The 14,117-nt window shown below is 36.5% G+C and overlaps 1 protein-coding gene across 6 annotated transcripts in view; it reads right to left on the bottom strand.

Annotated features, from left to right (window-relative positions):
- Lias (lipoic acid synthetase) overlaps positions 1-14,117 on the bottom strand; it is a 23,479-nt gene extending 9,362 nt beyond the window's left edge. The window contains exons 1-10 of one of the 6 annotated variants that reach the window (XM_071614220.1): positions 13,959-14,114; positions 12,269-12,441; positions 10,951-11,044; positions 9,241-9,321; positions 8,956-9,112; positions 8,818-8,875; positions 6,365-6,493; positions 3,890-4,035; positions 2,447-2,517; positions 1,458-1,569 (exon numbers count right to left, since the gene is read on the bottom strand). In XM_071614220.1, the coding sequence (XP_071470321.1) occupies positions 1,458-1,569; positions 2,447-2,517; positions 3,890-4,035; positions 6,365-6,493; positions 8,818-8,875; positions 8,956-9,112; positions 9,241-9,321; positions 10,951-11,044; positions 12,269-12,441; positions 13,959-14,003 (1,066 nt within the window). In that variant the 5' untranslated portion in view covers positions 14,004-14,114. Of the gene's footprint in view, positions 1-1,457; positions 1,570-2,446; positions 2,518-3,889; positions 4,036-6,364; positions 6,494-8,817; positions 8,876-8,955; positions 9,113-9,240; positions 9,322-10,950; positions 11,045-12,268; positions 12,442-13,958 lie in introns of all 6 variants that reach the window. The other 5 variants (XM_071614221.1, XM_027939704.2, XM_071614222.1 and 2 more) reach the window with 5 other exon arrangements.

Here is a 14,117-nt window from a genome sequence, read left to right as displayed (position 1 = left end):
GAACACTGATATCACTAATACTTGAACACCAATTTTTTCAAATATAATTTATGCTTAATTTAAACATATCTATATTTAGACCTCAATTTATAAAATACTCATTTAAAAGAACATTAATAGTAATAACATATTTTAGACCTCAAAAAACACCAGCAGTTTTTTTAAAACTTTTTTTTTTTTTTTTAGTTGTAGATGGACACAATACCTTTATTTAATATTTTTTATGTGATGCTGGGGATCAAACCCAGGGCCTCATACATGCTAGGCAAGCGCTTACCACTGAGCTACAACCCCAGCCCTCAGCTGAATATTCTTTTTTTTTTTTTTTTAAATATTTATTTCTCAGTTTTTGGCAGACACATCTTTTGTTTGTATGTGGTGCTGAGGATCAAACCTGGGCCGCACGCATGCCAGGCGAGCGTGCTACCGTTTGAGCCACATCCCCAGCCCCATGCTGTTTATTCTTAACAATTATAATTGTTAAGCCCAACTAACAGGAAAAACATCTGCATTTTTTAGATTACATTCAGTCTTCAGATACATACTTATGGACTTACTGATGGCCACTATTAAATAACTTTTTTTTTTTTTTTTTGTAGTCCTGGGGATTGAACCCAGGGCCTTAGGCACACTAGGCACTCTACCACTGAGCTATGTCAACAGCCCTTTTCTTTAAAAAGAAACAAACTTTTTTTTTTTTTTTTTTTTTTGAGACAAAAAAGTCTCTAAGTTGCCCAGGCAGGCCTTTAATTTGTGATCCTCTAACATCAGCCTCCCAAGTAGTTGAGATAACATATGTCTCACACTGTACCTGGTGTCAACTTACTTTTTATCCCTTAGAAAATGCTTTTATTTTCATAAATCATTTTTAGCAACTGATCAAACAAGTGCAGAATTACACAGGTGAAAAACTGCACTGTAGCTAATAAAGCCATTAAAATTTTCTTTAAGGAAAAATATTGTACAAATTGTTGTTGTTGTTGTTACCTCTAGGGAGAAGCACAAAGAAATTAATAGTGCAAACAGCAATGCTATCAAATTTCAGTGCTTAAATTGATCTGAAATTGGGAGTCTGGGGATGCAGCAAGCATCATTTTCAAATGAATATACATTTTTCAGAAAACCATATTATATGCTTGACATACTTTGTCATTCCTGAATAATCTACTACTGAAATCCACAGACAGAATAATCAAATAAACTAACTGTTCTTATTTTCATCAGAGTGGCTGAGGGATTTGCTAAAGGAACAAACTAGGTTTAAGAGAAACTTCTTAATATATGATCCCTATGGAGCAAAGCTCTAAAGGATGGTCCAGGAAAAAAACACTCTTTTCCCTCTGACAAAAGACAAACACAGCTATTACAATTTGCCTTACAGCTTTAGCGATTTAGGGTAGAACTTAGGGTGGGAAGTTATCAGCCTAAATAAAACCATTCCCTATAGTTTAACTTACCTGCTTTATATGAAGAACGCACCAAAGGACCACTTGCAGTATAATGAAATCCAAGTTCATTTCCTATTTTTTCCCAGTATTTAAACTTTTCAGGAGTAATATATTCTTCAACCTAGACTTAAATAATGACTTCAGATCAGATTCTAGAATTCCCTAAAATAATTTTGATTCTATATAAAGTTTATACACATGTACTCTCCCCAGCCCTTGCCCTCCCCCTTCCTTACTAACCATGTGTCTAGTGATTACTTGATCACTCTATCAGACCACAATAACAGGAAATTAAAAAGGAAGGAAAACATATCAATTCTGTATTACATTAGCTGTTCCAAAGGATGGAGAAAGAAAATAACATTATCTTTAGTAATTATTTAGCTATATTTTTCCTTCATTGATTAACTGGTAGAATCGAGAGGGCTGGAGGTATAGTTCAATAATAGAGCACTTGCCTAGCTTGTGCAAGGCCCTGGATTTGATCCCAGCACAGAAAAAAATAAAAATAAAATGAAACAAACAAAACAAACTAATCCCCTCTTGAGGAAGACTCTTATTTACCTTATGTCTTCTGCTTAGCATTGTGACTGGCATACTTTATATTTCAAAGTTTAAAAAGGCCAAGAATCACAAAGACTTACTCAACACAACTTTCTTGAACCAATGGATAAATACCCATTACAGTAACAGAAACAGCGCTTCTCTTTCTTACTTCAATGTGGCTCTCACATAATTCTAAAACAAGTCACAGGATCACCAAGTGTCAATGAGTGCACCTTCCAAGTTGTTAATCCTTTTTCTGTAGGTTCACTTGAATCAGACAATTCAGGCAGTGGCAAATAAGCACCAGTGTAGCTGCTTTGTATGAATAATAAATAAATGGAAACTGGAACTTATAAATATACATGGAACAATAGTTTCTTATTTTTACCTATGGACAGTGAAGATTTAATTCAAAATACTAAGAAACACTTGGCAATTCAAGATATCTATACCTTAAGGTGGCGCTTCGTTGGCTGCATATATTGTCCTAAAGTTAAACAGTCTACATCTGCTTCACGGAGCGCTACAGGGAAAGAAAAAAAAAAAAAAAAAAGCATGAATTATATTAGCAGATGTTTTATAATATTAAAATTATAGACCTAAGTATAATTTTCCTGAGGAGTATCTCAAAACAGTGTGAATACTGTGCTAGTCCATAATCCTCATGATGGCAAACAGATACCTATTCATTAAAAAATATTTATGTCAGGAACCATAAGGACTGAAAGCATAGGAATAATTAAGATCATCATATGGGGCTGATAGATATAAAAACAAATGACTTTAATACTATGGATTAAATACTAAAATAGGAGTGGAGGGTGTTTTAGAGCAGAAGTCTGTTATGCAGAAAAGGTAAAGGAAACAGAACATGCAAAATCCTGAAAACACCCATATTACAGACCAAACATCCTGCATTAGGCTTTTACTCAATTTTTAAGATATGCTCTTGAGGATATGATTTGACCTCTGATATTATTAGAAAACTTTTAGTAAATAAACTGTATGTATTGTGATAAAAAGCAGCTTTTAATTACTATATGAACTTATTATTTTTTGAACCACTGAATGACTACAAGTAGGCCAAAGACTCAGGGAAAAATAACAACTTTTATATTTCAAAGTTTAAAAAGGCCAAGAATCACAAAGGCTTATGGGAGAGTAAGGTTCGCAAATTCCAAAGCCCAGCATGTTTATGACAGTATTACAAGTAAGCTCTTCTCAAAGGCCTGGGTTGGTCTTATTCTATGAATTGTCAGTGTATTGTACATGACTGGCTCTCAAAAACTGTCTAATGACAGAATAAAAAACACGGGCTAAGCATGGTGGTGCACACCTGTAATCCCAACAGCTTGAGAGGTTGAGAGTGGAGGATTGTGAGTTTAAAGCCAGCCTCAGCAACTTGTCGAGACCTTCTCAACTCAGTGAGACCCTATCTCTAAGTAAAATATAAAAAAGGGATGGGGATGTGGCTCAATGGTTAAGCACTCCTGGGTTCAATCCCCAGTACCCCCTCCCAAAAAACAACCAAAAACCCATGTGTTCATTGGATGAATGGGTGAGGAATGAAATGGGACATGACTTCATATCTCAACCTTTATACATATAATTCCATGAAATACTAAGAAAACATTTTCCTTTTCATATTGCTGTTTACATCATATGTGCACTATGGGTTAAATCCAGGGCCTATAATCCCAACAGCTTGAGAGGTTGAGAGTGGGTGTTACCCACATGTATACAATGTGAGCTACACTTGCAGTCACACATACTTAGTTCTTACTGGCATTTGCATTGAGACTATAGAAGAAACATAAATTGAACAAGCCTCAAAGTGGGGTTCTTGCTATTACTCAAATTAAACAGGAAAGTTTTTTATTTTTAAATTTCTTTACCTTTCATTGTTGCATATACTTGCTCATCATTCTCACCTAAACCCAACATTATTGATGTTTTAGAAATAAGATCAGGCTGAACCTCCTTGGCATGTTTCAGTACACGTAGAGACTGGTCGAAATTGGCCCTGGGATCACGAACTTTCCTGGAAAACAGTAGGGCTGTTGTCAGCAAGAATAACCACAAGTTCAACCAAATACATAGTTACGCAAGCAACCTGAAAGACCAGGAAAGCACATTCTGAACATGATATTACATTATATGGTTCAATGATAACATCTGTATACAAAAGTCTGATAACCTAGGAAAGAAAAAAAGGCCTCAGTGGGCTCCCTACCTCTGTTAACTTAAGGCTTCTCAAGCCCAGGGCAGAGAAAACTAAAAACACAGAAGAAATTGCTTTAGTTTTATGCGTTGAGAAATCAGAATTCTGAAACTCAAGATTATAATAATTATAAGAGACAGTCAAAAGAAAAGAAGATGAACAGAAGTAAAACAATTTTGGCAATGAACAAAGAAAAAACTAACCTGAACCCACATTTCAGAAGGTTGAAACTTTTATGTTCATTTCTTTTCTAAAGACTAAGCTGCCCTCTGCTGGTAAGTACACAACATTGCCATCGCTTAGGTAAAGAAATGTACGATTCTGGAATTTTCACTGGAAAGGATAATGTTTCTTAAGAGAAACCAGGGAAACTGGCACCCACTGCTGGCAGTATCATGACAGGGTTGATAAAAACTGTGTGCTAGACTTCAACAATGGCCTCACCATCCTAGTTTAAATGTCAAGAATGCCAAAAGGTCAGAAAGTTGCTGATGTTAAACCAGCATTCGTTTGAATTCGAATGTAGCTTTCTTTTCTAGAATTTATTTGGGTTTTATTTTGTTTTTGCGGTACAGGGGATTGAATCCAGGGGTGTTCTATCACTGACCTACATTCCGGGTCCTTTTTTAAAATTTTGAGATGGAGTCTGAGGGTCTTGGTAATACGCCCAGGCTGGCCTCAAACTTGTGATTCTCCTCTTTCAGGATCCTGGGTTGCTACAATTACAGGGGCACCACCATGCTCAGCTTACTATAACTTCTTTTAGGTTCTATGATATCAAATAATATACAAAGCTAATAAAATCACAGCCAACACTTAAGGTAAAGAAAATGAACAATATTAATTTTTCTTGAGGTTTAAAATAATTTTAATTTTTCTGAAATTTGAATATAGTCATTATGTGGAACATTTCTTAATTAGTACTAACAACTAAAATTAACTAGGAAGAGTAAAGAAGATGGGCTAGAGATGTGGCTCAAGCAGTAGTGTGCTCGCCTGGCATGCGTGCGGCCCAGGTTCGATCCTCAGCACCACATACAAACAAAGATGTTGTGTCCACTGAAAACTAAAAAATAAATATTAAAAAAAATTCTCTATCTCTAAAAAAAAAAAAGTAAAGAAGAATAGTGTTTATATTTTAAAAGAGAATTAAAGTAGGGCTGGGGTTGTGGCTCAGTGGTAGAGTGCTTGCTGGGCACGTGTGAGGCAATGGGTTCAATCCTCAGTACCACATAAAAATAAATAAAATAAAGGTATTGTGTCCATCGATAGCAAAATAGCTTAAAAAAAGAGAGAATTAAAGTACATCTGAACAATACCACATTATCTGCTGCATTATTTATTTACTATGTGAATTAGTGGCTTTTTTATTTTCCCAATGCTGGGGATTGAACCTAGGGCTTTGTACATGCTAGGCAAGCACTATACTATTGGGTTACATTCCCCAGTCCCTCAAATGTACTTTTAAGTATTTTCTTTAGAATTACAGCCAAGGCAGTTGCTCTAGTGTAATTATTTTCCATTTGAAAATTCTTCTTTGAAAAGAGTAATACTCATTGGCATTTGCAAAATGATAGTACTTTTTAAAAAAGAAAAAATATGCTTATTATGAGCGCATATATCAAAAATTACATGTGTGCAGTGGTGTATACCTATAATCCAAGCTACTTGGGAGACTGAGGTAGAAGGATCACAAGCTCAAGGCCAGCTTCAGCAATTTAGCAAATCCCTATCTCAAAATAAAAAAGGGCTGTGGATGTAGCTCAGTGGTGGAGCACCCCTGGATTCAATCTACAGTACTGTAAACAACAAACAAACGAAACATGTAAACATAAATACAAAGTTGATAGTAACTGATATTACTGGGAGGAAATATTATTAAAACAGCTTATTTTAATATTATTAAAATATTATTAAAACAGCTTATGCTGTTTTTGTTGGCTTTATTTTCTGATCTTTCTGTAACAAACAAAGAGGGAGTAGAGGAAGGTAGTAGGTAGGGAGGCAGTAAAGGAAGACTGAAGGGAGGGAGGGAGGGAAGGCAAGTTTATTTTGTAAAAGTCAACTGCAAGTTGGCTCCTGAAAAGTGAGAATATAAGCATATTTCGATCCTCCTAACTCTCCCACATTACTCAGTACATGTAATCACCTCTGTAATTCTGGAACTGTTTCTACATTATGTGCAAACACATCTAATCCTGACAGTGCAACTTTTTCTATTGCTTTAAGATCTCCTCGGAAATCAGGGGTGAGGCATTCCACAAGAATTTTTGGATTCCTAGGGGAGAAAAAGATAAATATCAAACTGAGGAAAAGAAATGAAAGAATTATTACTCAAAATGAATTATCAATACTTATCCAGTATCAGTTTCAACATAGTAATATTTAGAACTTGGCTAAAAAAAAGCATGGACATACAAATGTCCATATATGAGCTATCATATGAAGAAAAAAAAATATCCAGAACATCAAATATTATGTTCATAATGGTTAAAATACACCTTCATGCAAATAATAATCAGAATAAAATTTGAGATTAGGGCTGGGATTGTGGCTCAAGTGGTAGCATACTCGCCTGGCATGCACGAGGCACTGGGTTCGATCCTCAGCACCACATAAAAATAAAATAAATATATTGTGTCCACCTAAAAAAAAAAACTAAAAAAAAAAAAATTAAAAAAAACCTTGAGATTAGATAAGACTTTTAAACCTAATTTAAGTAAATTTTTAAAAAATAAAATATGAAATATTAAAACATTAAATATATTTTCTTGTTTGGAAAGAAAATTAGGATATTTCTTATGTGAACACAAATATTACTTGATTGATTCAATTCTGTTTTCTATAATTTATCAAATAGTGTCTTCCCATCTTCCTCTAGGCAAATATTTCACAAGTGCTATAGATTTTAAAAACTATTTTCTGGGTTGCTGTGACTTGAGTTTTGCTTAAATGAAGGACAAGCTAAACATTAATCTTCCTATTTATACTGTGGCTATGTATATTCATTCAAGCATTATAATGTGAACTAGGTCACAGAGCTGTTTCCTTTGACACTAGCAGAAATGATTCAGACAGCTGACAAATTTTTTCATGAACCCAATGGCAAAGTGTCTGGAATTGTTCCCTGAAAGAACAGATTAAAAAAAAAAAAGACCACACATATACCCTCTCATGAATACAGAAATGTTGAAAGAATATATCCCAGAACTCACTGTTTTTAAACTTCAAGTTGAGACCCATTAGTGGCTTGAGAAAGAAATTTAGTGGGTTGCAAACATATTTTTATTCAAAAGAATTTAAACAATTATTTTGGTATTGGGGATTGAATCCAAGGGTGCTTTATCACTGAGTTACATCCCTAGCCCTTTTTATTTTTTAGTTTGAGACACGGTCTTACTAAGTTATGGAGGTTAGCTCTGAACCTGTGATCCTGTTGCCTCAAGACTCCCAAGTCCCACTGTTGTCGTGTATTTAAAAAAAATAATAAAATCAATTAAAAAAAAAAAGACTCTCAAGTTGTGGGGATTGGAGGCATATGACACTGTGCCCAACCACAAATATTTTAAAAAAGGAACTCTAATAGATGTAAAATAGAAAATACTGGGGAATCATTAGAAAAACATTTATTAAGTATGCTAGATGCTAGATAAGCACTGAGTTATAGAAAATGGTCAGAGTTCCTTTTCAGTGCTTTTTTATTTTTTGGTACGGGGGATTGAACCCAGGGGCACTTCATCATTGAGCCACATGCCTGGCCTTTTTTAAAAATTTTCAAACAGGGTCTTGTTAAGTTACCTAGGGCATCACTAAGTTGGTGAGGCTGCCTTTGAACTTGCAATTCTCTTGACTCAACCTCTAAGGTCACTGGGATTACAGGTGTGCGCCCCCATGCCCAACATCCCTAACTATTTTTAAATGATTGTTAATTCAAAGTCAGTGCTCAGAAGACCACAGCTTAATACTTTTTAAAGAGTATCACTTGACATTCAGACCAATGCTCAAATATGAAAAGTGGGGGTCTCATATACTAATTGTCCAGGGCTATGTTCATGCCACTGAACCCCTAAAATGTCCAGTAAATATGTATATGTAAGCACCAATATACTTTATTTGGCAGGGGGGCAGGTGTCGGGGATTGAATTCAGGGGCACTCAACAAATGAGCCATATCTCACTGAGTTGCTTTAGCCCCTTACCATTGTTGAGGCTGCCTTTGAACTCGCAATCCTCTTGTCTTAGCCTACCAAGCCATTTGGATTATAGGCGTGTGCCACCACATCCAGCACCAATATACTTTTTCTGGAGAAATGGTCACATACTTTTCAGTAGATTATCAAAAGGGTATAAAATCCCCCAAAAGGTTAATATCCACTGATGTTTTTTTTAAAAAATTTTTAGTTGTAGATTTATTTATCTTTATGTGGTGCTGAGGATCGAACTCAGTTCCTCACATGTGCAAGGTAAGCACTCTACTACTGAGCTACAATCCCAGCCCTAATAACCCCTAATAACCACTGTTTTAAGGTGAAGGCTTTAAACTGAATTTATATAGCTCCAAAAAGAGTCTTTAAAATACACAAATAAATGCAGAAACAAGTACCTTTCCTTAAGGTATGATACAGTCTTTGCAATGTGCTCAGCTCCCCCATCAGGTATATCTAGAAAGAAAATAATCTGCTCAGGATAATGTCACCATTTAGAAAGTCAATATCTTTAGACACCATGATGACACACTAACCATCTCGATCCACAGATGTCAGCACAACATAATCCAGACCCCACTCTGCAATTGCCTTTGCAGTATTGTAGGGCTCACTGGTATCCAGGGGAGGTGGATTTCTTGCAGTCTTAACTGAACAAAATCTGCAACCTCTTGTACATGTGTCACCCATTAACTAGAATAGAGATGTTATAATTTAAGTCAAGCAGACAGATGACTCTTTCATAATTGCTTTTAACTGAGGACACAAAATATCCCGTTTCCATTTCTAGACTAAAGTTTCAAAGGTTGAGCTTGTCTTACCATGATTGTGGCTGTGGCAGTGGCATATTCTCCACCTCCCCAACACTCTCCAATATTGGGACATCGAGCTTCCTCACATACCTGTAAGTAAAAGGGAACAGAATACAATCAGGTTGAAACTACCAACCAATTGAACAAATAGTGGTTCAGTATTGAGGCGCCCATTGTTTACAACATATTTCTTTTTAAATTCACTATTCAAAAATTCTGTTAAGGGGCTGGGGTTGTGGCTCAGCGGTAGAGTGCTCGCCTAGCATGGGTGGGACCCAGGTTCGATCCTCAGCACCACATAAAAATAAAGGCATTGTGTTGTGTCCATCTACACCTAAAAAAAAAAAAAATTCTGTTAAACTGCCAAACCATATATTAAGATCTCATTTTTAAATTGAAAAGTATACAAATATAAATATTTTATATGTTTAAAGAAATTGGTCTGAGTCATGCATGGTGGCCCACTCTTGTAATCCCAGTGGCTAGGGAGGCTGAGGCAGAAGGATCACGAGTTCAAAGCCAGCCACAGCAACGGCGAGGTGCTAAGCAACTCAGTGAGACCCTGTCTCTAAATAAAATACAAAAAAGGGCTGGGGATGTGGCTCAGTGGTCAAGTGCCCCTGAGTTCAATCCCCAGTACCAAAAAAAGAAATCGGTCTAAAATGATATACATTAAACAGTTAAGGGGTGTGGTTAATAGTTGAGATTTTTCATATTTAATTTTATACTCTTTCCAACAAACATATAATTTCTATTATAAAACCAACAGGCTGGATACAAGCTGGGTGTGGTGACACAAGCCTAAATCCCAGCAACTCAGGAGGCTGAGGCAGGAGGATTGGAAGTTCAAGGCTAGCCTCAGCAACTTAGCAAGGCCCTAAGGACTTAGCGAGACCCTGTCTCAAAATAAAACATAAAAAAAGGGCTGTGGGGCCAGGGTTGTGGCTCAGTGGTAGAGCACTTGACTAGCATGCATGAGGCACTGAGTTCAATCCCTGGCACCACATAAAAAAGTAAACAAATAAAATATAGGTATTGTGTCTACCTACAGCTAATATATATATATATGTAAAAAAAAAAAAAAAGGGCTGTGGATGTGGCTCAGTAAACAACCCTCAGTTCAATTCCCAGTGACAAAAAAAAACAAAAACACCAAGCTGGGTACAGTGGCATGTGCCTATAGTACCAGCCACTTGAGAGGCTTAGGTGGGAGGACTATTTGAGTCTAGGAGTCTGAGGCTAGTCTGGGAACAGTTTTTACTTGTCTCAAAACAAAACAAAAACCTTTGTTTCTCTAGTTGCAGGGAAAAATCTTGTTTTGTACTATTAAATGAGACATTAATATAATCACCCTTTATTTCTTTTGCAGGAATAATTATTTTCAATGATTTTTATTTGTTTGCTTTGGGCAGTGATGGGGATGGAACCCAGAGCCTTGAAAATGCCTAGGCAAGCACTCTATCAGTGAGCTACAGCCTCAGCCTCTAAATAATCCCCCCACCCCCAATATTGAGGATTGAATCCAGGGCCTTGCATATGGTAGGCAAATACTCTACCATTGAGCCATACCTACCCCCAATGTATTTTTATCATTGGTAATAATGCATTACTTAACGTTTTTCATTCATTTTCCTTGCTGTATTTATATATGAATTAATAATTTCTAAGTTATAAATATGTATAAACATTTATAACCATGGATTAAGATTGACAACTTACTGTATGGAGATTTAAATTCCGCAAAGTATTTTTCAGTTTATTGTAATTTTTCCCCATGGGAATCTCTGTCTTTAGCCATGGAGGTAGTCTTAACCTAAGGAAAGCCAAAGATAACTATCCATTAACAAACAGGCAAACAAGTAATCACACAGCTTTGAAGTTACTTTGTTCTATTATAATTCTTAGTTAAATTTTTTTTCCATAATCCTGGATTAACCCTTATTAATTTCTGCTGTGGGCATAAGAACAAAGATTCAAATTTAGGATTCCTCAAATCACATTAGAAAACACTGATATTGGAATCTAACAGACCTTTTTATATATTTTTAAAAATTTTAAATTTGTTTTAATTAGTTATACATAACAGTAGAATGTACTTTGATATATCATATATAATGGAGTATAATTTCTCTGGTCCTTTTTGTTTTAGAGACAAGATCTCGCTGAGTTGCTTAGGGGCTCCATAAATTGCCAAGCCTGGTTTTGAACTTGCAATCCTCCTGCCTCAGGCTCCCAAGCTGCTGGGATTACAGGTATGCATCACCTCGCCTGGTTACCCAAAGTAATATTAATTCACAGTAAGGAGAGATCCCAACTGTGCACTATCAGCTTATATTCTTGATTTTATGGTGGTGATTAAATGGCAAAATTCTAATATTTGAAATGGAATTAAGTATACTTGGTTTCACCATGACTTTACTACTTACTTATGATCTGGAAGTTGTTGGATAAATATTTTTCAAAACAATTTGCCATCTGCATTAAATTCTCATTATTCTTTTAAATTATAGCAAGGGAGGGAGAAAAGAGGAAATTAATTAGTTAAGGTGAGGTATACATAGATCTTATGTAAATTGACTGGGAGCAGTTAGATCATCAATACCCACTAACAATGAAAATTTTATCAAGGTCTAAATGGGTGTGGTGGTGCACACCTGTGATCCCAGAAGCAGCTCAGGAGGCTGAGGCAGAAGGATCATAAGTTCTAGACCAGCCTCAGCTAGGCCATAAGCAATTTATCGAGACCCTGTCTTGAAATAAAAACAAAAAGGGGCAGAGGGTGTAGCTCTCTGAAATAAAAAAGAAAGAGGGGCAGGGGTTAAGTACCACTGAGTTCAATCCCTAATTTAAAACAAAACAAAAAAACAGAAAATCAAGAAAAGATTTCAGCATTCTCATCAACTTACATGTTCTCTCTTTTTTCTAATGACCTTTCACTAAATTAAACAAGCCTGAAATTAAAAATATACTCTAGGACTTGGTTACATCTGAAAATAATGCACAGTAAGGAATGGGACATTGAAATTATCTCAATTACCTTTCTCCTTTCTGGCGTTTTAAGTTTCCTTTATATTCCTCCCAGGTGCTCTTGTCTGCAAGATCCCCAGACACAAAATCTTGAAGATCTGGTCCATTCTGTAAAAATTCTTTTTTTTTATCTGGCAAGGAACTTAATGACCTGATTGGACTGTATAAATATCTTCCAAATACCTAAAGAAAGAGTTCATTATGACATTCATTTAGTGGGTTCTGGGATAATTTAGTTTTAACCCATTATAATATCTAAAAGATACCTGGTGCTATGGTGTATGCCTGTACTCTTAGAGACTAGGGAGAATGAGGCAGGAGAACTTTGAGTTTGAGGCCAGCTTGGACAATCTGGTGAGAGCCCATCTCAAAATAAAAATTTAAAAGGACTGGGGATATAGTTCAGTGGAAGAGTGCCCCCCCCTTTCATCCCCAGTAACACAAAAACAACAACAACAAAAAACCCCACAATAGAACAAATCTAAAAGGAAGGGAGAGTAAAAGCAAAGAAGTGACACAGGAATCATATCAAGTGGTTTACTGCTTACAAAATTGGAATCTAAGATTAAAGAAGAATCTAGAAGGAAACAAACCCAAAGAAGAATAGGAATGAACTTCTGAAAACCAAGTTTAGAATAGATTTAAAAACCTTTGAAGTATCTATCATAGATCACACTTTTATGCCCTTTTTACTTTACATTTTGAGACAGGGTCTTGCTAAATTGCTGAATCTGACCTTGAACTTGGTATCCTCTCAAATAGTTGACATTACAAGGGTGGGCTAAGGTGGCCAGGTTCACAGTACTAAAACTTCGTCTTTCAACAAACTTAAACTGCAGTAACTGAAGATGCCAAGGCTATACATTTTCTATTCCTGACTTGAGTCAGATATGTTTAAAAGGAAATTTGCAATAAATCCCTCTAGGTTTGTGTTTGGGGTAAAGTAAACATGTTAAAATGTAGTGCTAATATCTAGTTGGTTCCAGAAAACTGGAAGTAGTAAAACCAAACCTAAGCCCACCAGCCTCTCGCACTAGTTTATGCTGGTTTCTTGGTTTTTGTTTGTTTGGGTGATGCTGGAATTGAATTACCCAGCACTCACACTTGCGAAGGACTCACTTTCCCTTTAAACTACAGTCCCCATCCCTGTTTCTGTGCTAGAACATGGCAGTTAACCAGTGCGCATTTGTCAAGTGTAAGAAACCACAGTATTTGACTTCTAGATCCGAATACAAACATGCACGAGACAGGCAAAACACTGTAAAATTAAAGGGATCTTCAACAGTTCAAAAGAAAAAAATATCTGTTAGAGCACTGCATGATTGGTTGTGCACTTATCCACGTCTACAGAGGGCAGGCTGTGTTCTCAGCTGCAACAGTGGTGTCTAATATATAGGAAGAGCCCAACGATGTGGGTTGAGCGCTGTTGTGGTCCTTTAAATATAAGGAACAAACCACTCTAAGCAGAAAAAAAAAAAGACAAAACTAAAACCCCTCATCACCGACCCAGAGAGACCGTCAAACAAAACAAGATCAGGGACTACTTTATGGGGATGTCAGGAGAATTAAACGAGATAACACGATAAACGTTTAGAAAAGTGCCTAGCTGCAAGCAAAAGCGTTGGCCTTCATTACGGAGTGCTCTGAAGAGATGGGAACCCCTCACCCCACGCCTGCACGCTTGTCGCCCCGCTGCTCACCCGGAGCCCCAGGGTGCGAGCAGCGTCCCCGCCGCGTAGAGACATCGCCTCTTTAGACCTAGCAGGGTCGAGGGATCACCAATGCCAGGGAAAAGACTGATCGATAAACCGTCGCTCGGCTTATGACAATCACCAGAACTACTACTAAGCCCGTGTAGC

This window comes from Marmota flaviventris, chromosome 7, assembly GCF_047511675.1.
Source record: "Marmota flaviventris isolate mMarFla1 chromosome 7, mMarFla1.hap1, whole genome shotgun sequence".
In the NCBI taxonomy this organism is placed as follows: domain Eukaryota; kingdom Metazoa; phylum Chordata; class Mammalia; order Rodentia; family Sciuridae; genus Marmota; species Marmota flaviventris.
This window is presented reverse-complemented; position numbering and strand designations above follow the sequence as displayed.